Source organism: Bombina bombina, chromosome 7 (assembly GCF_027579735.1).
Source record: "Bombina bombina isolate aBomBom1 chromosome 7, aBomBom1.pri, whole genome shotgun sequence".
Taxonomy (NCBI): Eukaryota; Metazoa; Chordata; class Amphibia; order Anura; family Bombinatoridae; genus Bombina; species Bombina bombina.
The window spans coordinates 631,068,250-631,091,405 of record NC_069505.1 but is presented as its reverse complement, the minus strand read 5'-3'; the positions used below and the strand labels follow the sequence as shown (position 1 = coordinate 631,091,405).

General features: G+C 35.0%; 1 protein-coding gene across 1 annotated transcript; it reads right to left on the bottom strand.

The window, feature by feature from the left end:
- Nucleotides 1-20,928: 20,928 nt before the first annotated feature.
- On the bottom strand, nt 20,929-22,555 carry LOC128635667 (zinc finger protein RFP-like). Its single transcript, XM_053688772.1, has one exon. It carries the CDS (start codon nt 22,553-22,555, stop codon nt 21,263-21,265), a length of 1,293 nt encoding a protein of 430 aa, XP_053544747.1. The 3' UTR covers nt 20,929-21,262.
- Nucleotides 22,556-23,156: the final 601 nt, after the last annotated feature.

Here is a 23,156-nt window from a genome sequence, read left to right as displayed (position 1 = left end):
ATGAAATATTCCCCATCCTGTCCTCTTCGATCAACCTCTGACCTACGTCTCTACACTCCTGTTATCTCTACGTCCCACTCCCGCCTCCACGACTTCGCACCTGCTGCTCCTGTCCTCTGGAACTCTCTACCCCACTCCATTAGACTGTCTACAACCTTGTATAGCTTCAGACGATCCTTGAAAACTCACCTATTCAGAGAGGCTTACCATCTCTCCTTCATCCCACATCCGAACCAAACTAATACATGTACATGAACTGGCTGACTCACTGCTGCAAATACAACTGATGTAACAAGCTACCCCAACCTTATGTCTTTGCACCCTAAACCTATAGACTGTGAGCTCTCCGGGGCAGGGCCCTCTTCCTCCTGTACTAGATTTGTTACGTTTTGTTATGTTTTGTATTTTATCACAAATCTTTTTCATTGTATACCCCTATCACTGTACCAAGCGCTACGGAATTTGGCGGCGCTATACAAATAAATGATAATAATAATAATAATAATTCCTAAATTCTTTTTTATTAGTTAAAGTTATAAACACATTGAATTATATTTATAGACACAAGATTATGAATCAATTGATACACACTTATGCTGTTACAATATTCTATACAAAGATCATAAAAAAATATACCTTTACAATTTACCTTTTTTACAATGAATTACATTAAAATACCACAATGAAATACCAGAGCATGGATCATTAACCTTAACAGTGCTTGGTTAAACAATATAACAAGGTGCTTAAACAGCCAATTTATCTGAGCTGAAATAAACTCTTTTTAGCTACAATTAAGGTAAGTTCTAAAATGTATATAGTTGCAAATAACGTAATGCACACCAGAGAGATTACTTACAATAATAGGCCTGACTTAGAAATATGAAATACAGAGGACCTTTGTCTAGCAAATAAATTATTTAGCAATAATGATGACTAGTTAAACTACACAGGACTATGGACATGAGCTTAAAATATAAATTGTGCTTTAAATTTACCAGCTGTAATCTATTTCCTTAGAATGCCTTTGATTTAAATATAATATACAGTTTCTTATACTTTACCCAAATAACCAAATCAATGTTTCAGCTTCCAGAGTTCCAGTCCAATTTCACCTCATAAATTAAAATAGGTATTTTTGCAAGATGGATACAAATTAGGCACAGATTTGCTTATAGAGACTGGATTCCAAGGCAACAGTTTGTTAGTCAAAATTCAGCAGCAGAGACCTCTTTTTTTTCTCTTGCCTGAAGTTATATCATGCAATATAACCCCACCCCTTTTTATTCTAATCATTGGTGAAATTGGAAACGCTCCACTGAAGCTTGTCTTGTGATAGGCCCCTTGAGCTGAACATCTCTTGGTTATTTGGGAGACGCCTCCCTGAGTAGCCATTTATATTTTGGCTGTGATACCATCTCTGATCTATAGGTGGCAGCAGACACCCAGAAATGCAGTTTTACCATCAAATATTGCTGCAGTTTAATTTGGATCCATATATATTTTTACAATGTATTATATTTTCTAGTATTAATAAGTCACATGTTCCATGTGTATTGGACCATGTCATACCACTCATCCTGAGCAATTCAAGACTATATATGATATATTTCTCATAATACAAAGTAATTCTTATACATTTAACATATATGGGTATTTAAAAGGATTTTAATACTTTTAGCATGGATCCAAATAATATTTGAGATCAGCAATCAGATGTGGTTTCATATTTATTACTATCCCATATAAATATTTCATATCTGTATATCTCTTGCTGAGTGTATAAAACATATGATATTATTTAAAACACCAATTATTTATGTACTTATTAGATGCCTGAAAAATATAAGAATATGTTATCCATTAAATTTATTACAAACCTGAATTGCATTTCTCAGATCCATGGACATATTGTCAGGGTGCCAGGAACCAGACTGAGACGAGAAGTGCAAAAATAATCACACCTTTATTAATAGCAAAAAATAATAAAAAGTCCACAAGTCAAATAACAAGCCAGGAGTCAAAACCAGAGCTGGTAGTCAGACGAGCCGAGTCAGGAGCCAAAGCGAATAGTCAGACGAGCTGGAATCAGGAAAAAGGAAAACAGCAGAGTCAGGAACAAGCCAGGGATCAGTAACCAGGAAGGATGTCAGGCAGCCAGGTAATACACAGGAACTCTCACAAACTGTTCTGAGACAACGCAAAGGCGAAGCATACTGAACAGAGGCCCTTTAAATAATAAGTGATGACATCACAATTCTGAGACTGCATCCTGTCTCACATGGATGATGCACACCAGTTTGGCCATAAAAGGAAGTGCAGGAATTGAGCAGCATCCCCCACAATGCACCATAGTCAGGAAGAGAGGTGAGTAAAATGGCTGCCAGCAGCACATGGCAAACACAACAGGGAAAAAAACCCTGACACATATACATTTTTATTCAAGGTTGAAAATTATACAAGTTTGTATTTTATATATGAATTTGAGTCACAATACAATATGTGTTTCTGCTTGGCTCAGTGCAGATGTGTATCCAACACAGCAGGGGTAATTTAACACTTGGATGAGGACAGCTGTATTCTCTGAGTAAGCTTGTATATTCCCTTATTCTTGCAGATGGAGTGACTGTTTTTTTTTTAGATAAGGAAAAATTCTTTACCCTGGCCTCCTTTGAAATGGATAATTGGGACATTCTGGCTTGTGATCTGATAGGAACTTTATCTTCACACCTTAGGCAGGCAATCTTTGAAAGCAATTCCTTTGTTCTCAGATGTTCCGTTAATCAGGAAAAAGGGGGGTTGGTCTGTTATGGCTATAGCCCACACAATTCATGTCAAATTTGATAATAACTAAAATGGAATATCAAATCATGTGGTATATTTGTAGTTTATTTCATGTTACTCATAGATACCCTGACATAATTCCCCCTTCCAATTTAAATATATGTAGGACACATATATTTGAATTGGCTTAAAGTCAGTGGTACTTGGTGAGTTTATTGACAGTATACATCATAGACAGTCTTCTATGAAGAGAGTCCATTATTTTTGAGCCCTTGTGCTCATTAGCTAGGCATCTTTAAACTACAATATTTCTTTAGTGCATCTGGGGATATGATACTTCATGACCTATAACTTGTAGTTGGGACCTAGGGTGGCACGCTCGCAACTGATTAATATGGACCCATTTATCCATAAAAGTATCATTTTAGGTATCCTAATTTTATAGGCAAATGGAGATATTTTGTCAGTAATGACAAAAGGACCCTTCCATGATGGAAGAAATTTATTCTCCTGAACCTGATCTCTTCCAAAGTTATATAGATAAACTTTATCATTTATTTCATATTCCTTTTTGGACACTTTGAGATCATAATAGGTTTTAGTGGCAGTTGCGGACTTTTCTATGTTCCTTTGAGCAAATGCAAAGGCATATTGCAGGTGCTTCCTTAGGTTCTCCATATATTGATGCGTATTGGCAGCATTTATTAAGTTCTGGTCTGATGTACGGTACAGTAGATGTTGAGGTAGAACCATTCTTCTACTCGTCATCAATTCAAAAGGTGACATCTTAGTAGCACTACTTGGAATTGCTCTTAATGCTATTAGGACTAGAGGTCATTTTACATCCCAGTCTTTACCCGTTTCACTCACAAACTTTTTGAGGATTTTCACAATGGACTGGTTGTAACACTCTACACCACCACTTGAATAAGCTCTATATGCAATATGGAGCTTTCTTTTGACCCCTAGTATTTTCCACATTTTAGTCATCACTTCGCTAGTGAAGTGGGTTCCCCAATTGGATTTGATTCTCTGGGGTAAACCAAATCTGGAAAATACGTGGTTGGTCAGCAATGCTGCGCATGTTTCATCACTATTGTTAGCTGCACTGATGCACTCTACCCATTTAGTGAATAGGCACGGTACTGTCAACATGTATTTGTTACCTCTTGATGACCTAGTTACTGTACCAATAAAATTAATTTGTATATCTGACCATGGCATTACCATCCCCCTTTTCTGCAACGGCGCTCTATGCGTTGGTGCAGTGGGTTGGAATTGTGGACAGATTAAACAACCTTGACAGTAGGTTTGAACATCCTTCAACATGTGTGACCAAAAGGCGTAGTCATGCAATATTTCATACGTTAATTTGGCACCATGATGACCAGATATGGGAGCATCATGGGCGTGTTGAAGCATTAGACCTCTGAACTTTGTAGGTACCACCCATTGCTGGATGCCAGTATTGTAGGTTCTAATTAATAAACCATCCTGTAACTTGAATTGTGATTTGGATTTCATTAAGATTCTAAGATCTGCCTTGCCAATACCGTCCTCTTTTGAGATGGGGTTGCTTTCAGGATCTTCTATGTGTTTAGAAAAGATGCCTACAATGGGGTCTTCTTTTTGACTAGTGATCAGGTCCTCACTAGGAGAATCCTGACTCCATTGTACCAGGTTAGGCTCACTCTGTTGTTTAGCCTGGTTTCTGGTAATGGCTTCTACCTGAATTGCACCTATTAAGTGGTCGATATTAAGCAGTTCTCCAGTTATGGCTCCTTGTTTGGCTAATGAATCCGCAAGATCATTGCCTTCCTTATCAGGACCTAGAACCCTGGAATGACCCATGGTCTTCTTCCAGCGTATGGTTAACTGATTGGTCACCACTAGATTATAAATCTCGCAGAACAACTTGCCATGTTTGACTGCTTTGTTGTTAGTTTTCTGCATGCCATTTTTTTCCAAGTTGGCAGGTATTCAACAAAACTGTCACGCACGTAATTTGAGTCAGTAATGATCACAAATTCATAAATAACGTGTTCAATAGTCATCTCAATGGTTTTTAGAACAGCAGTTAGTTCTGAGACTTGACTGGATCTTGGTCCAATGTTGAAGCCTACAGAAATATTTGGAAATCCATTTGCCCAAGTTATACCAATGCCAGAGACTAATCTGCACTCATTTTCAATAGTTGCATGGTAAGAACAACCATCAACATATACCCAAGGTAATGTTTGACACTGATCCTCATTGTATATTTTATACGGAGAAAGCAATTGTTCCTCCAGGAAAACATCTTCTAATAACTCTACCCCATGATCCTTAGCAGACAGTTGTGGAGCTCAGCAAGGCCCTGTGCGACTGGATTCTTTTTTTTTTTTTTTTGCTTGTAGTGAATTTCTAAGGGCCAGTCTTGTAAGGAAAGAGTCCAAGGTGTTATGCGGCTATTAGACAAATTCCCATATTCTCTCACTTTGCAGATATAGCAAAGGCTGTTGGGCCGTTTCTGCGATAATTTTCTCACCCTGTATATAGCTGCGGAAATTTTGTAGAGCCCATACAGTAGATAAGAGGGCTTTTTTGCAATCACTAAATTTTATTTCTACTGGGGATAGAGTTTTGCTTGCATTAGCAATGACTTTGCTGTTTTATACCAAAAGCATGATAATTTAAGCACTCATGCTTATGTCTGTGTAACCTGTCTCTAAGTAGAAAGGTTTACCCCTTCAGGGTACGCTAAGCAAGGTGCATGAGTGAGTTTTCTCTTCAGCTCCTTGATGGCTGTCTCTTGAGTCTCACTCCAGTGCCATTTCACATCCTTCTTTAGAAGAAGTAGCAGTGGTTTAGCTAATTCTGCATAATTATCAATTAATTTGCGAGAATAATTCATCATACCCAGGAATGATCACAATTCCTTTAAGTTACTTGGGTTTTTAGAATTTATTATAGCTTCCACCTTTTTCTTCTGAGGATTTAACCCTTCAGAAGTAACTTTATGGCCTAAGAAGTTTACCCGAGAGCGGAACCATTGAGCTTTTTGTAGGGATAATTTGACACCTGCCCTTTTAAGTCGGCTGAGGACGTGTTTAAGTTCAGTGATGTGTTTCTCAAAGTCTGTGCTTTTGATTAAAACATCATCAACATAAGATAAGGTCCCCCTTTCCAGTGCATCATGTCCTGAATTTATGTATCCAAATGGGAGCCTTTGGAATACTAGACCTTTTGGAACGAGAATGCAAGCTTATACTGGTCCTCCTCATGTACCTTTATGGTCCAATATCCCTGTGCACAATCAATGGCAGTGAATATTTTGGATCCCTGCATCTGCGCTAGGCACTGGTCAATGTATGGCACAGGCCAGCCAGACATGTACACTCGTTTGTTTAGCTGTCTTAAGTCAGCACACAAACGCCATTGTCCATTGGGCTTAAGGACACCTAGAATAGGATTGTTATAAGAGCTATGCACCTGTCGGATAATACCCCTTTCTTCCAGGTTCCTTATGATTTCTGCAAGAGAATCATATGAGGCTAAAGGAAGTCTGTATTGTTTAACAAAGACATGTGGTGCATTGGGATCTGTTTGGATTCTTGCAATGTGCAAGTCTGTAGTCCCACAGTCATAAGAATCCGTAGCAAAAATATCCTTGAACTCCATCTGGAGTTCTCGTAACTGTTGACGATGGCGTTCATCATAACTGGAGCAGCCATTAGCTAAAGAGATTTGCTCTTTGACTATTTGCTGAAATCCTGGAAAGATTTCAGGCTGTCCTATTTCATAGGCTTCTTCTAACTTATAGGTGAGATCCCCTTGATTACAATTTACATTGCCCCCATGATTCTGGATATTGGGGTATTCTTGCTGTTTGATCGACTGATCAAATACTAGGGAGGATTCTTCAATTTTACAGATGCCTTCCTCTGAGCTGAAGGGATAAATAGACTGAATTGTAAATAGTCCCTCTGGCATAGATGCAAAGGATTGTTCTATTAATTGTTCTTCAGTTCAATATCCTTCAGGTATTAGCCCAATTACATTATTCTGGAATCCAAATGTGTAATAACTTGATTCCAGCGCATATCCTATGGTAGTTCCCTTGGATAAGGTGATATTCTGTGGGGTCATGTTATGCACAATAACATGTATTGGAATAGTTCCAATATTTACCATAGGAGTATGGGTCATTGTTATACCCAGATGTTGCATTCTATGGGAGAGGCAAATTAGTGTTTCAGAAGTTTTTAATTTCTGACCTCTCTTTACTTGTAAGGATAAGAGGAAGTTATCAGCCCCAGCAGGAATTACAACATCGTTAGACACCTGCATATTCACAACATATGGAAATTGCTGGTTTGATTTCAGGGCTGCATTTTCATCCAGAAATACTTCAGGGTCCCCTTTTAACCTGCTCCAAAGGCAAAGATTAATCAAATCTATTTGTATGGCATATATATGCAAGAGATCATTGCCAATATATATTTGATTATGGGGAGTATTTCAAACTAAAAACAGGTGCTTCGCTGATTTATTACCTATAGAGATAGATAATAAACATTTAGCTGTGACGTTATAGCTTTCAGACCTGTCATCCAGGCCATGGACACAGTTGTCTTGGGGAGAAAGATATTTAATCACCTTAGGTTCAGCGATCTGTGCTAATAAACCTTCGCTTATGTAGCTAGCTTCCTTTTTTAAGTTCAGTTTACCATATTTGGTTTTCCCAAGATCATGCACCCCTTGTGGAGAGATATGGTTACTACATTGCGGTATTACCATCAGAGCCACTTAAAGGAGTCTGATCATCTATTTGTAGCATAGTGATTTCAGGTATAGAGTCATTCCTGAAATGAATCTCCACAGCTTCTGGCTTCTCTTCCACCAAGTGACAGTTATGTTGGGTGCGAGATATACCGGATCGCTCATAATTAATAGGCCTTTTTACTTGTGACTAAATTACATTATTTATGCAATCAATTATGGTGCTTAATCGCTTCAGGAGATCACTACCAATAATTAAACGATCAGTTGGCAGATCCACTATAATGACAGGGTGTCTTATTACCCTGTTCCCCAGCCTTAGTTTTAATCCATGTGGTACCATAGACTTTGAGAGAGTCACCCCAACACTCATCAAATTATTTTATCTTAGGTTTGTGGGGTGTTAGCTCATTTAGCTGTGTGTAGTACCTGTGGGATAAAATAGTTGCCTGAGATCCAGTATCAATTAATCCCATGATAGGGTTGGAAACTGAATCCTGGATCTCAGCTAATACATAATATCTCCCTGCAGTTTCTACCATTTCACACATAATATTGGCATGATTACACACCTGTGGGCTTCACCACGAGTTACCTGAATCCGCCATGTTACCTGATGCAGAAGAACTCTCATTCTTACCGGTCCTCTCCTCTATAATAGGGCTGACAGGGTTCCTGTGTACTGCATCTGTGGAAATAAGGTTAGGAGAATACTGCAAAGGAAGAGATTTGTTAGAGTTTCCCGGCTGAGGTTGCTCGTTATCACAGCTAAATCATCCGTTTCTGGTCTGTAGGGAGAGAACATGATTAGTACCATTATTGACATTTATCATTTTATTTGGTATATCTCTCCCCTCTCTTTCAGGTAATACTGCAGTATTTATGACTATTCCTATTGCCCACTGCTGGCCACTGGCTGTACCCCTAAAAAAGGATTATTAGGCTGCTGAGCTGTAAAAGCTTGGCACATATTAGTAAATAGCGTACATAATTGACTTACTTGCGTACTGAGTTGGCCCACTTGAATGTACAAGCTATCTTTACCCATGGACTAATTTTTTGATGTCCATGGGTGTTGATTTCTGGATCCTTGGGATCCCTCAGAATCATAGCTATTTCTCCTATTTTGATGCGGTTGTCTTTGGGGTTCAACTTGTTCAGCGTTAATATTTTGGGGAGCACTATTTACTTGGGGTGTCTGGTTCCCCTGAGAGTATTTTCACCACTTTTGGTATTTACTTTTATGGGGATACCGATTATCTTGTGAGTATTCATATCTTTGGGGATAATTATTTACCTGGGTATGCCCCCCATTTTGAGTATATTCTCTCTGTGCCTTGGCCTGTGTTGGGGAGCGGCAGAGTTAAAACCTTGTGGGCATGGCCTGTTTTCTCGGGCCACCTCCGCATAAGTTTTCTTGTTAGACTCCAAATTGAGGGGGCTAGGTGACACCCTAGTTTCTGCCACAATTTTGAGACTGACCCTTGATTCCTTTTTAACCCCCTGTTCACCGGACTGCTGATTAGAGTATAACTTTGTACTCTCTTTGATCAGCCAGTCCAATGAGCAGTGCTCATGAAAATCTCTAGCTTAATTAATTTTGATGTGCATGGTCATTGCTTCGAAAAATAAATTTACAAATACTGAGCTTTCAAATATGGGGTAGTCTTCGGCCATATCGACGCACTTTTCAGTACAGAAAGGAATTTAATTGGGATTTTATTTGTGCAACATTTCAAACTGTATACAGCTATTTTCGCAGCGGTTTAGTGCAATATTGCCCAAATTCTTTTCTGCACTGATTTTTCGTTTCACTCCAGGAATGAATATTCATGTCCTTTAGTGAAGCAAAGAATTTGTGATGTTTACCCTCATATACCCAGGGCAAAAATTCAATTTTTGACTGCTCCCTAGTAACATTTATTATGGATAAAGCATTTTCATAGTTCTCTAAGTGGTCAACTATAGAAGTGGTTCCGTTTTTAGAAAATTTAGGTACTGCATCCTTTAAGAAAGTAATTATTTTTGGGGTGTCATATACCTTATTAGACGTATCTTGGGCTTTCCTAGGGACCTTATTTTTGGGGCTGGAGTACCCTCTATCTGCCCTATATTTACTATGGGGAGACCCCCTACATACATTAGTACTATGTGGGCTATTTGGGTAGCTGGCTCCACCCTCTGACTCACTAATAGAGCTTCCCTCCCCCTCCTCTGAGGTATAGCAGTTCCCTGAATTTATAACATGAGGTGACTGTCTATAAGGGAAGTATTGTTCCGACCCAATAGGGGTCCTTTGTTTACATTCTTACCTACATTTCTGCAGTTAATTTCTTATCAATTCTGTAAGGGATTTAGAATTATCTGCATTATCCTCATTGTTAATAGAGGGGTTTTCATTATGACGACACAGCCTTTTTAAACCACTTAACTCTCTTCGGCTTTGCGCGAGTTGTTTATTTAACTCTTGTATTTTGGCTGGTAAATTTAGGTTATGCTTATCTAAGGCGGCCATGTCTTGCTTAAATGTAACAATTTAATTTTCGGCTATTTCTAAACTCTCTTCGCACTTGCGTGATGAGCGAATACCATCATCTAGCCCCTGTATTTGCAATTCCTTTTCTATAAGAAGTGTAGACATTTTGTCAATAATGCATATTACAAAGGGCCAAGATTTTAGTATTAGTTCATCCCATTTTTTGAGATTTTTGCATTAATTAATTTTGAATAAATCTTGGAATAATTCACTTTTTTCATTCCACCTTCCATCATTATCAATAGCAATATTTTTAGCCTTAATTGCAAGCATATACATATAATCATTTAAATCACCCGCAATATTAAACCTCTTTTTAATGTGGTCTATAATGTCCATCTTAAAGTCATCGCCCTGAGTGAGGGGTAATTTTGGGGAACATATTTCAATACTATGTATAGATTCGTTTGATTCACATTTAGTAACAGACATTATTATATTGGCTTAGTATTTGGTTAAATTAAAACGCTAATACAATTTTGACCAAGAAGAAGAAAAAAATTTCAAAAATATTAATATTAATTTTGAAATATGAAAAAAAAAATGTTTTAATCAATTTAAAAAAAAATAATAATATATATATTTTTTATAATCTCTATTTACTACAAGTGTATTATATCAATGTGATAAATTTAATAATATCTACTGCAGTCCCTCCAAATAATATGTCAGTATATAGCCGTGTTATAATACAATTTATTTATTATTATTCTTTAAAATAAAACCCCAATTAAAATGTATATATGAAACAATTAAAATTAATATAAATTCCTAAATTCTTTTTATTAGTTAAAGTTACAAACACATTGAATAAAATTTATAGGAACCAGATTATGAATCAATTGATACACACTTATGCTGTTACAATTGTTACGGTACCAACAGGATACCAAGGGTTAATACCAGATGGAAGATGCCCTGAATGTGAGATCAGCAACTCACAACCCAGCTAATTCCCCCCTCAAACATGAGACCAGGCTCCACATTGAAGGTTAAAACAGAATGCCATTTATTGAAGGCTGTATGCCCAGTATTTATGCAGGTCTGACCCCAGATGGGGGGTTGAAAGAATATTGTACATTAGATAGAGGGAAAACACCCTTTGACATGCCACAATAGAATTACATTACTTAAGCAGATAAACAATTTAAACACAAGAAAACAACGCAGTCCTTCTTATCACCTAGCAGTGAATGCTTATCACATAAACTTAATTACAGTACACAATAGCTGCTGCCAGGACCTGTCTTTAGAAAATAGCTTCTTAAAGCTGAACAAAGTTAACTCTTTCAGTACTGACAGAAGGGTCTGTCACAACAATATTCTATACAAAGATCCTAAAAAAATATATACCTTTACAATTCAAAATGTATTCACAAGAAGAGGATAAGGAAAAATGGAGAACTCATCAAAAGATGACAAAGCAGTTAATCAGAAAGGCTAAAGCTGATGCAGAAGAGAAAATAGCACAATCTGTAAAAAAACGGAAACAAAACCTTCTTTGGATATATCAGTGAAAAGAGAAAAACGGAAGGATAGTAAGACTCAAGAATGAGGATAGAGTAGTGGAAGAAGATAAACAAATAGCAAACTGTTTAAATGATTACTTTTATTCAGTCTTTACAACAGATGGTAAAGATAGTTAAATTATATTAAGGGATGTTACTGTAAATAATAATGTGAGTAGTACTTTTCTTTTTACAGAGGAAGAGTTTTCAAGGGCTTTATAAAAAATAAAAGTAAATAAGTCTGTGGGTCCAGATAATATTCATCCAAGGGTTCTAAGAGAACTTTGATCCGTAATAGCTACTCTATTAGCTGATTTATTTAATCAGTCACTTCTAACAGGAGTTGTTCCAAAAGACTGGAAAATTGGCAATGTAGTCCCTCTTCATAAAAAGGGTAGTAGGGAAGATTCTGCTAACAATAGGCCAGTCAGTTTGACCTCAATTGCAGAGAAATTAATGGAAACTCTTTTAAAGGAAAGACTTGTATCTTTCCTTCAGACAAACAACTTAAAAGACAAAGGACAGCATGGTTTCACTGCTGGAAGATCATGTCAGACTAATCTAATTGATTTCTTTGACAATGTAACTAAAATAATAGACCATGGAGGAGGCATAGATGTTGCATATCTAAACTTTAGCAAACCATTTGACACCGTCCCACACATCAAACTTATTCACAAAATGTATTGCCTTGGAATAGATGCTAAGATTGTTAAGTGGGTAGAATGCTGGCTTAAAGATAGATGACGGAGGGTTTCAATTACATTCAAATGAGGTGTCAGTTACTAGTGGTGTTCCCCAAGGGTCAGTTCTTGTGACTGTTTTGTTTAACATGTTCATAAGTGATATTGGAAGTGGCTAAAGGGGAAGGTTTGCTTGCTTGCTGATGATACAAAAATTTGTAACAGGGTAGATGATCCAGGAGGAGTTGATCAAATGAACAGTAATATTAAAAAACTAGAGGACTGGTCAAATAAATAGGATCTGAAATTTAATATTACCAAGAGCAAAATTATGGATATAGGATCCTAAAACCCCAAAGGCCGATTATAGTCTCAATGGTACATTACTGACTGTAACTAAAGAAGAAAGGGACTTGGGAATTATTTTTTCAGATGATTTAAAATTTGATACACAATGCAGCCAGGAACGCAAGTCGAATACTTGGTTGCATCGGAAGAGGTATTAGTAGCAGAAATAGCAAGGTTCTTATGCCACTTTACAGATAATTAGTTAGGCCAAATTTGGAATACTGTGTACAGTTCTGGAGACCGTGGGACCCATTAATCAAGCTCTGAATGGAGCTTGAGGGCCTGTGTTTCTGGCGACCCTGCAGGCTCGCCAGAAACACCAGTTATGAAGCAGCGGTCTAAAGACCGATGCTCCATAACCTGTCCGCCTGCTCTGAGCAGGTGGACAGACATTGCCGCAGTACAATCAGGTTGATTGACACCCCCTGCTAGCGGCCAATTGGTTGCAAATCTGCAGGGGGGCAGCATTGCAAGAGCTGCTGGTGCAATGCTAAATACTGAGAGCTTATTGCTCTCCACATTCAGCGAGGTCTGTCGGACCTGATCCGCACTGTCAGATCAGGTCCGACAGACTTTTGTTAAATAGGCCCCCCTACCTTCAGAAAGATATAAATAAACTAGAAGCTGTCCAAAGGAGGACTACTAAAATGGTAGATGGTCTAAAATATAAAACGTACAAAGAAAGACTCTATGATCTAAATATGTATAGTTTAGAGGATAGAAGGGAAAGAGGTGACATGATAGAAACTTTCAAATATATGAAGGGACTTATTAAAATAGAAGTTGAAAGCATTTTTCCCAAAAAAATAAATGCCAAAACAAGGGGTCACAATCTAAAGTTAGAGGGTAGCAGATTCAGGAGAAATTTGAGGAAGCATGTTTTTACAGAAAGGGTGGTGGATTCATGGAATAAACTTCCATTTGAGGTGGTAAACACAAAGACTGTAAAGGATTTAAAAAAATGCCTGGGACATGCATAAGGCTATCCTAAGGGGAAAAAAAAACATGTAATATGTGTAGACTTGATGGGCCTCGTTGGTTCTTATTTACCATCAAATTCTATGTTTATGAATCACCTAATATAGAATTCTTTGGGTCTGGATAACACTCATTGGCTATGGTAATTTTTGGTACGCCCTCAGCTCTCATTGGCTACTGGTAATGCCACTTTGTGATTCAATTCCCATGACTGAATATCTCTGGCTGTAAATCCCGTATTGAACACAGAGGGACAGCAAAAAATGTAAAATAGTTTTTACTAGCAAAATAGTTAACTACAGGAAAATATATTTTTTATAAATGTATTTTCAATGTACTTATTATTTCCTAGTATTAATAAAGCAAATGGGTCAATTTATATGGCCCATCTAATTTAACTGAGTATGTATATGTTAAGACTAAACATGGGTATATTAATAGAGTATGGATTCTTATATATGTAAATATTAGACATGGTCATAATATTAAATCTTATGATATATATATATATATATATATATATATACTGTATATATATATACACATATACTTCCTACTGATAATGTCTTAAGAGATGCACTTAAAGGGGCATTATACACTCATTTTTTTTAAATGTTTTGTAGATTATCTATTTATATAGCCCATAAAGGTTTTTTTAAAATAAATGTATAGTTTTGCTTATTTTTAAATAACATTGCTCTGATTTTCAGACTCCTAACCAAGCCCCAAAGCTTTATGTGAATACCGTCAGCTACCTTCTCCAGCTTGCTCCTGTTTGTGTAAAGGGTCTTTTCATATGCAAAAGAAGGGGGAGGGGGGGGGTGTCTTATTTGTGGGCTTTCCAGCTACCTTTTCAACAGAGCCAAACTGACAGCTTCTAAGTAAGTTTTTAAACAGTTTTATACTGGATTTTTATATCAGTATCTGTGCATCTTATTATTTATAGTAGTGTCTATTATATGCAGTTATATGAAAATGAGTGTATACTGTCCCTTTAAGCGTCATATTTCTTTAAAGGGGACTTGGTGGTTATAATTCAATATTTCTAGTACCATGTTAATAATTAGATTTTAGGAAATATTAAATAGTATCACTTTACCAGTACTCTGATATTATATTCTATTTTTCCAGTTATCTTTATATTCCATACATACCTGCAAGTAGAATTCTGTTGGAACTAATATCATTATATATATATATATATATATATATATATATATATATATATATATATATATTCGAGCATTATACCATTTAAAATAGATATATTCAGTTATCTGAAGCCATTTCTTAATAAAGTATAGGAGTATGGACTCATATCTATAATTATAGTCAAAGGACAATTTATTTAGTATGTATCAGTCATCTCAGAGGAATATCAGATTTCTGAAAAAAAGAAAATGTTGTTTATCAAATATTTCAGACCAATACAGCTACTCATTTAATATATTACTGAGGCATCAATGAAACATCTGGAAATTATCTAACAATTTATTTAAACCTTAAGATTTAAATTCTTATATAGATTCAGCTTCCCCACATAACATCAAGGGCATTTAAAGCTGATACAGATCTGGGGTTTGTATATTGGAACTCAGTATGGAATACTTAACACTTGGATGATAAGGGCCACATTCCCTGAGAACTTGTGTATATTCCATTATTCTCGCAAACGGACCGTCCACTCCTCACTGCAGGGAGTGGTCTATAATAAAATAACTTTATTACCAACTCTTCAGGCAGGAAGTTCCTTATATTAAAGTTCAAACCTGAGAATACAATGTGATAAGGGCCCTTTGAAGTGATCTAATTTCATTTGAGACAACTGTCTTCTCTTTGATTGTATTTTCAGATAACTTGATTAGGGAGGTATATTCAACTAGCAACTGGTCTGAGTCAATCCTGAGTTCAGAATTTAATGAAAGTCTGTAACATTGCACTACAGAGTTTTAATAAGATATTTTATTTAAAAAAAATAACAATATTAATCTGAATAAGATGTATATATGGATAGCATACAATTGTCACTCACCTTTTACATGACACGGTGTATAATGACTATTACATATATAAAGCAGTAAGATAATTTCCCTATCTGTGTATAATGACTATTACATATATAAAGCAGTAAGATAATTACCCTATCTGTGTATAATGACTATTACATATATAAAGCAGTAAGATAATTACCCTATCTGTGTATAATGACTATTACATATATAAAGCAGTAAGATCATTTCCCTATCTGTGTATAATGACTATTACATATATAAAACAGTAAGATCATTTCCCTATCTGTGTATAATGACTATTACATATATAAAACAGTAAGATCATTTCCCTATCTGTGTATAATGACTATTACATATATAAAGCAGTAAGATCATTTCCCTATCTGTGTATAATGACTATTACATATATAAAGCAGTGAGATCATTTCCCTATCTATGTATAATGACTATTACATATATAAAGCAGTAAGATAATTACCCTATCTGTGTATAATGACTATTACATATATAAAGCAGTAAGATAATTACCCTATCTGTGTATAATGACTATTACATATATAAAGTAGTAAGATCATTTCCCTATCTGTGTATAATGACTATTACATATATAAAGCAGTGAGATCATTTCCCTATCTGTGTATAATGACTATTACATATATAAAGCAGTAAGATCATTTCCCTATCTGTATATAAGGACTATTACATATATAAAGCAGTGAGATCATTACCCTATCTGTGTATAATGACTATTACATATATAAAGTAGTAAGATCATTTCCCTATCTGTGTATAATGACTATTACATATATAAAGCAGTGAGATCATTTCCCTATCTGTGTATAATGACTATTACATATATAAAGCAGTAAGATCATTTCCCTATCTGTATATAAGGACTATTACATATATAAAGCAGTGAGATCATTTCTCTATCTGTATATAAGGACTATTACATATATAAAGCAGTAAGATTATTTCCCTATCTGTGTATAATCACTATTACATATATAAAGCAGTAAGTTTGTTTCCCTATCTGTGTATAATGACTATTACATCTATATTGAACGTTATACTAAGCCCTCCAGTATTGAAATGGTTAAACAGTAAGATCATTTCCCTATCTGTGTATAATGACTATTACATATATAAAGCAGTAAGATCATTTCTCTATCTGTGTATAATGACTATTACATATATAAAGCAGTAAGATCATTACCCTATCTGTGTATAATGACTATTACATATATAAAGCAGTAAGATCACTTCCCTATCTGTGTATAATGACTATTACATATATAAAGCATTAAGATCATTTCCCTATCTGTGTATAATGACTATTACATATATATAGCAGTAAGATCATTTCCCTATCTGTGTATAATGACTATTACATATATAAAGCAGTAAGATCATTACCCTATCTGTGTATAATGACTATTACATATATATAGCAGTAAGATCATTACCCTATCTGTGTATAATGACTATTACATATATATAGCAGTAAGATCATTTCCCTATCTGTGTATAATGACTATTACATATATAAAGCAGTAAGATCATTACCCTATCTGTGTATAATGACTATTACATATATAAAGTAGTAAGATAATTACCCTATCTGTGTATAATGACTATTACATATATAAAGCAGTAAGATAATTACCCTATCTGTGTATAATGACTATTACATATATAAAGCAGTAAGATCATTACCCTATCTGTATATAATGACTATTACATATATAAAGCAGTAAGATCATTTCCCTATCTGTGTATAATGACTATTACATATATAAAGCAGTAAGATCATTTCCCTATCTGTGTATAATGACTATTACATATATAAAGCAGTAAGATAATTACCCTATCTGTGTATAATGACTATTACATATATAAAGCAGTGAGATCATTTCCCTATCTGTGTATAATGACTATTACATATATAAAGCAGTGAGATCATTTCCCTATCTGTGTATAATGACTATTACATATATATAGCAGTAAGATCATTTCCCTATCTGTGTATAATGACTATTACATATATATAGCAGTAAGATCATTTCCCTATCTGTGTATAATGACTATTACATATATAAAGCAGTAAGATCATTTCCCTATCTGTGTATAATGACTATTACATATATAAAGCAGTAAGATCATTTCCCTATCTGTGTATAATGACTATTACATATATAAAGCAGTAAGATCATTTCTCTATCTGTGTATAATGACTATTACATATATATAGCAGTAAGATCATTTCCCTATCTGTGTATAATGACTATTACATATATAAAGCAGTAAGATAATTTCCCTATCTGTGTATAATGACTATTACATATATAAAGCAGTAAGATAATTACCCTATCTGTGTATAATGACTATTACATATATAAAGCAGTGAGATCATTTCCCTATCTGTGTATAATGACTATTACATATATAAAGCAGTGAGATCATTTCCCTATCTGTGTATAATGACTATTACATATATATAGCAGTAAGATCATTTCCCTATCTGTGTATAATGACTATTACATATATAGCAGTAAGATCATTACCCTATCTGTGTATAATGACTATTACATATATAAAGCAGTAAGATCATTTCCCTATCTGTGTATAATGACTATTACATATATAAAGCAGTAAGATCATTACCATATCTCTGTATAAGGACTATTACATATATAAAGCAGTAAGATCATTTCCCTATCTGTGTATAATGACTATTACATATATAAAGCAGTATGATCATTTCCCTATCTGTGTATAATGACTATTACATATATAGCAGTAAGATCATTACCCTATCTGTGTATAATGACTATTACATATATAAAGCAGTAAGATAATTTCCCTATCTGTATATAATGACTATTACATATATAAAGCAGTAAGATCATTTCCCTATCTGTGTATAATGACTATTACATATATAAAGCAGTAAGATCATTTCCCTATCTGTGTATAATGACTATTACATATATATAGCAGTAAGATCATTTCCCTATCTGTGTATAATGACTATTACATATATAAAGCAGTAAGATCATTTCCCTATCTGTGTATAATGACTATTACATATATAAAGCAGTGAGATCATTTCCCTATCTGTGTATAATGACTATTACATATATAAAACAGTAAGATCATTTCCCTATCTGTGTATAATGACTATTACATATATAAAGCAGTAAGATCATTTCCCTATCTGTGTATAATGACTATTACATATATAAAGCAGTAAGATCATTTCCCTATCTGTGTATAATGACTATTACATATATAAAACAGTAAGATCATTTCCCTATCTGTGTATAATGACTATTACATATATAAAGCTCTAAGATCATTTCCCTATCTGTGTATAATGACTATTACATATATATAGCAGTAAGATCATTTCCCTATCTGTGTATAATGACTATTACATATATATAGCAGTAAGATCATTTCCCTATCTGTGTATAATGACTATTACATATATATAACAGTAAGATCATTTCCCTATCTGTGTATAAGGACTATTACATATATAAAGCAGTAAGATCATTACCCTATCTGTGTATAATGACTATTACATATATAAAGCAGTAAGATCATTACCCTATCTGTGTATAATGACTATTACATATATAAAGCAGTAAGATCATTACCCTATCTGTGTATAATGACTATTACATATATAAAGCAGTAAGATCATTCCCTATCTGTGTATAATGACTATTACATATATAAAGCAGTAAGATCATTTCCCTATCTGTGTATAATGACTATTACATATATAAAGCAGTAAGATCATTTCCCTATCTGTGTATAATGACTATTACATATATAAAGCAGTGAGATCATTTCCCTATCTGTGTATAATGACTATTACATATATAAAGCAGTAAGATCATTTCCCTATCTGTGTATAATGACTATTACATATATAAAGCAGTAAGATCATTTCTCTATCTGTGTATAATGACTATTACATATATAAAGCAGTGAGATCATTTCCCTATCTGTGTATAATGACTATTACATATATAAAGCAGTGAGATCATTTCTCTATCTGTGTATAATGACTATTACATATATAAAGCAGTAAGATCATTTCCCTATCTGTGTATAATGACTATTACATATATAAAGCAGTAAGATCATTTCCCTATCTGTGTATAATGACTATTACATATATAAAGCAGTAAGATAATTACCCTATCTGTGTATAATGACTATTACATATATAAAGCAGTAAGATCATTTCCCTATCTGTGTATAATGACTATTACATATATAAAGCAGTAAGATCATTCCCTATCTGTGTATAATGACTATTACATATATAAAGCAGTAAGATCATTTCCCTATCTGTGTATAATGACTATTACATATATAAAGCAGTAAGATCATTTCCCTATCTGTGTATAATGACTATTACATATATAAAGCAGTGAGATCATTTCCCTATCTGTGTATAATGACTATTACATATATAAAGCAGTAAGATCATTTCCCTATCTGTGTATAATGACTATTACATATATAAAGCAGTAAGATCATTTCCCTATCTGTGTATAATGACTATTACATATATAAAGCTCTAAGATCATTTCCCTATCTGTGTATAAGGACTATTACATATATAAAGCAGTAAGATCATTTCCCTATCTGTGTATAAGGACTATTACATATATAAAGCAGTAAGATCATTTCCCTATCTGTGTATAAGGACTATTACATATATAAAGCAGTAAGATCATTTCCCTATCTGTGTATAATGACTATTACATATATAAAGCAGCTAAATCATTTCCCTATATGTGTATAATGACTATTACATATATAAAGCAGTAAGATCATTTCCCTATATGTGTATAATGACTATTACATATATATAGCAGTAAGATCATTTCCCTATCTGTGTATAATGACTATTACATATATAAAGCAGTAAGATCATTACCCTATCTGTGTATAAGGACTATTACATAATTACATATATAAAGCAGTAAGATCATTTCCCTATCTGTGTATAAGGACTATTATATATATAAAGCACTAAGATCATTATCATAATAAAAGTGCAGGCAGGAATCACAGTACAGAACATAAGGAAAGCTTATATAACAGATTATCACACATCTATATTACAGCTATACATTCACAGAACAGGAACTAAACACACCATTTATATCAGTCAGATATCTGCAGGACAGGTGAAATATATATATATATATATATATATATATATATATATATATATATATATATATATATATATATATATATATATATATATATATTCAGTATATATAATATATGATAGGTGTGTATATATTGTATTGTTCTGAAGGGTTCCTTGTGAGCACAAGGGGTTAACTAATTAATATGTAACAGTATATGACATCATAGGTTATTTCACTATTTTCTATCTCACGCCCTGAATCACATCCCCTGTAAGTGTGTATTTCTATAGACTATATTATATACTGGGGTATCACACCTCAGGTGTAATGTTTGTACCCACTAATCATCATTCATATTAGGTAAATAGGGTGCACGGCAGAAGGCTGATTTTACTAGTAATAAATCTGTGTATTATACCCAGAACATACAGTGTATAATTCCTCTGGGTTCTCTGTGTTGAGTGATGATCTAGCGCAGGATTCTCACCCAGGCATCACATACAGAGAATGCAGCATGCAGAGGCTCAGTGAAGGTGACAGTGACGGTGTGTAAGTGTCTGATCGGGTCACACAGCTCACAAAAGGTCAGACGCCCAGCCTCATAGTCCAGCAGTATTCCTACTGTGTCACATGATAGACGGTAAGGCAATAATGTATCTCTTGTGTTATGCAGAACTGAAAGATGTTTATAACAACAACGCAAACACCAAGACTTGTTATTATTTCCCATTAGAGCACAACTTTCTCCTCTTACCATACTGGGATAACAAACCCCGACCCTCCAGATTCCTGATTTACTGATCTGCACTTCCCAGTAATGTTGCCCTGAAGAAAAGCTATTGGTGCTTAATACCTGAGGAACAGTTGATGTAAATCTCTCTGGTGTTACTGGTCTCTGCTGATCTATACGTGACCAGGATGCAGTCTTCATGTCACCTGATACAATAACACTATTACCAGCTGTGTCTATATCCAGTAATATGTCTGATGTCACCTGCATATAGCGCTCTCTTTTTACATCATGCATAATATCAGCTACATTTCTGTATAAGGACCCTGAGATCAGACCCTCATCCAAAGCCCCCCCAGCAGGGACCTGTTTATCTCTCTGTGTGACCTCATTATCTCCCTTCTCAGCACCACAAAAGTCATCTCTGTGTGATTCCTGTTCTTGTAGGACAGTTAATGGGTCAGTCATGTTGCACAGCTCCTCAATGTGACTCATCTTCCTGGTCAGCTCGTCCTTCTCTTTTTCCAGATGCCGGATCTGGTTTAAGAGTTGTTCTGTTACACCAGCTGCTTTCTCTTGCACCCCTCTCCTGTGCTCCTGCAGACTTTTCTCAGTCTTCTCTCTCTTTGTGGTCAGTTTCTGCAGAACATCTCTCAGTTTCTCTTTCTTCTTCTCAGAAGCCTCATTCAGCAGCTCCACCTGGTGTCCCCTGTGCTCTCCGGCCAGGGAGCAGGACACACAGATACAGGCACCATCCTCAGTGCAGTAATATTCCAGGAGCTTCTTGTGTTCGGTGCATTTTTTGTTACCCCAAGAAGTGGTGGGTTCAGTTAAGATGTGTTCCTTAGACTCAGATCTGAAACTCTTTCTGCACTCAGGACAGGTATAAACCCCAGACCCCTCCTGGGTACCCAGCACACTCTCAATACAGCCCAGACAGAAGTTATGGCCACAGCTGAGAGTTACAGGATCTGTATAAATACTGAAGCAGATGGGGCAGGTTAGCTCCTCTCTCAGATCAGCAGATGCCATTTTTGTATCCAGCAAGAAGAAATGAAACTGAAAGTCTCTTTTTGCTTTCAATTTTTTTTTTTTTTTTTACAAATCACAGGGTGTGGTGAATATTTCACTTGTATATTAGCTTTCTATTGTTAACCATTTAAAGTAATTACTTAAATTTGTAGCATAAGTGCAACACTATATCTAAATAGCGTATCCAACTGATACAAATCTCCACGATGATGGTACAAAATAAATAAAACAGATCCTCTCCCTACACCTACAATGACTAAAACAGCCGTGTAGTTAAAATAAGAATAGGAATAATTAACCCCTGTTTAACATTTTATGAAAACCATTTTACAGATTACAATCCTCCTTTATTTTCATTTTATTTGAGATCATGCAATTTGCTCTCCTCTCCACAAATCAAAGATTGCACAGAGAATATGATTGGTGCATATAAACTAGACACACACCTGAAGTTTAATGAAGGGCACACTTGTTTAGTCAGCAATTGGCTCCCCAGCAGATCATACTACAGGTGTGTGCAAGACACTGACTGCAGAACATAAAGACAGCAATAAAATATACTGTGACAATGTGAATAATTCTTAATTACTCCAGTTATATT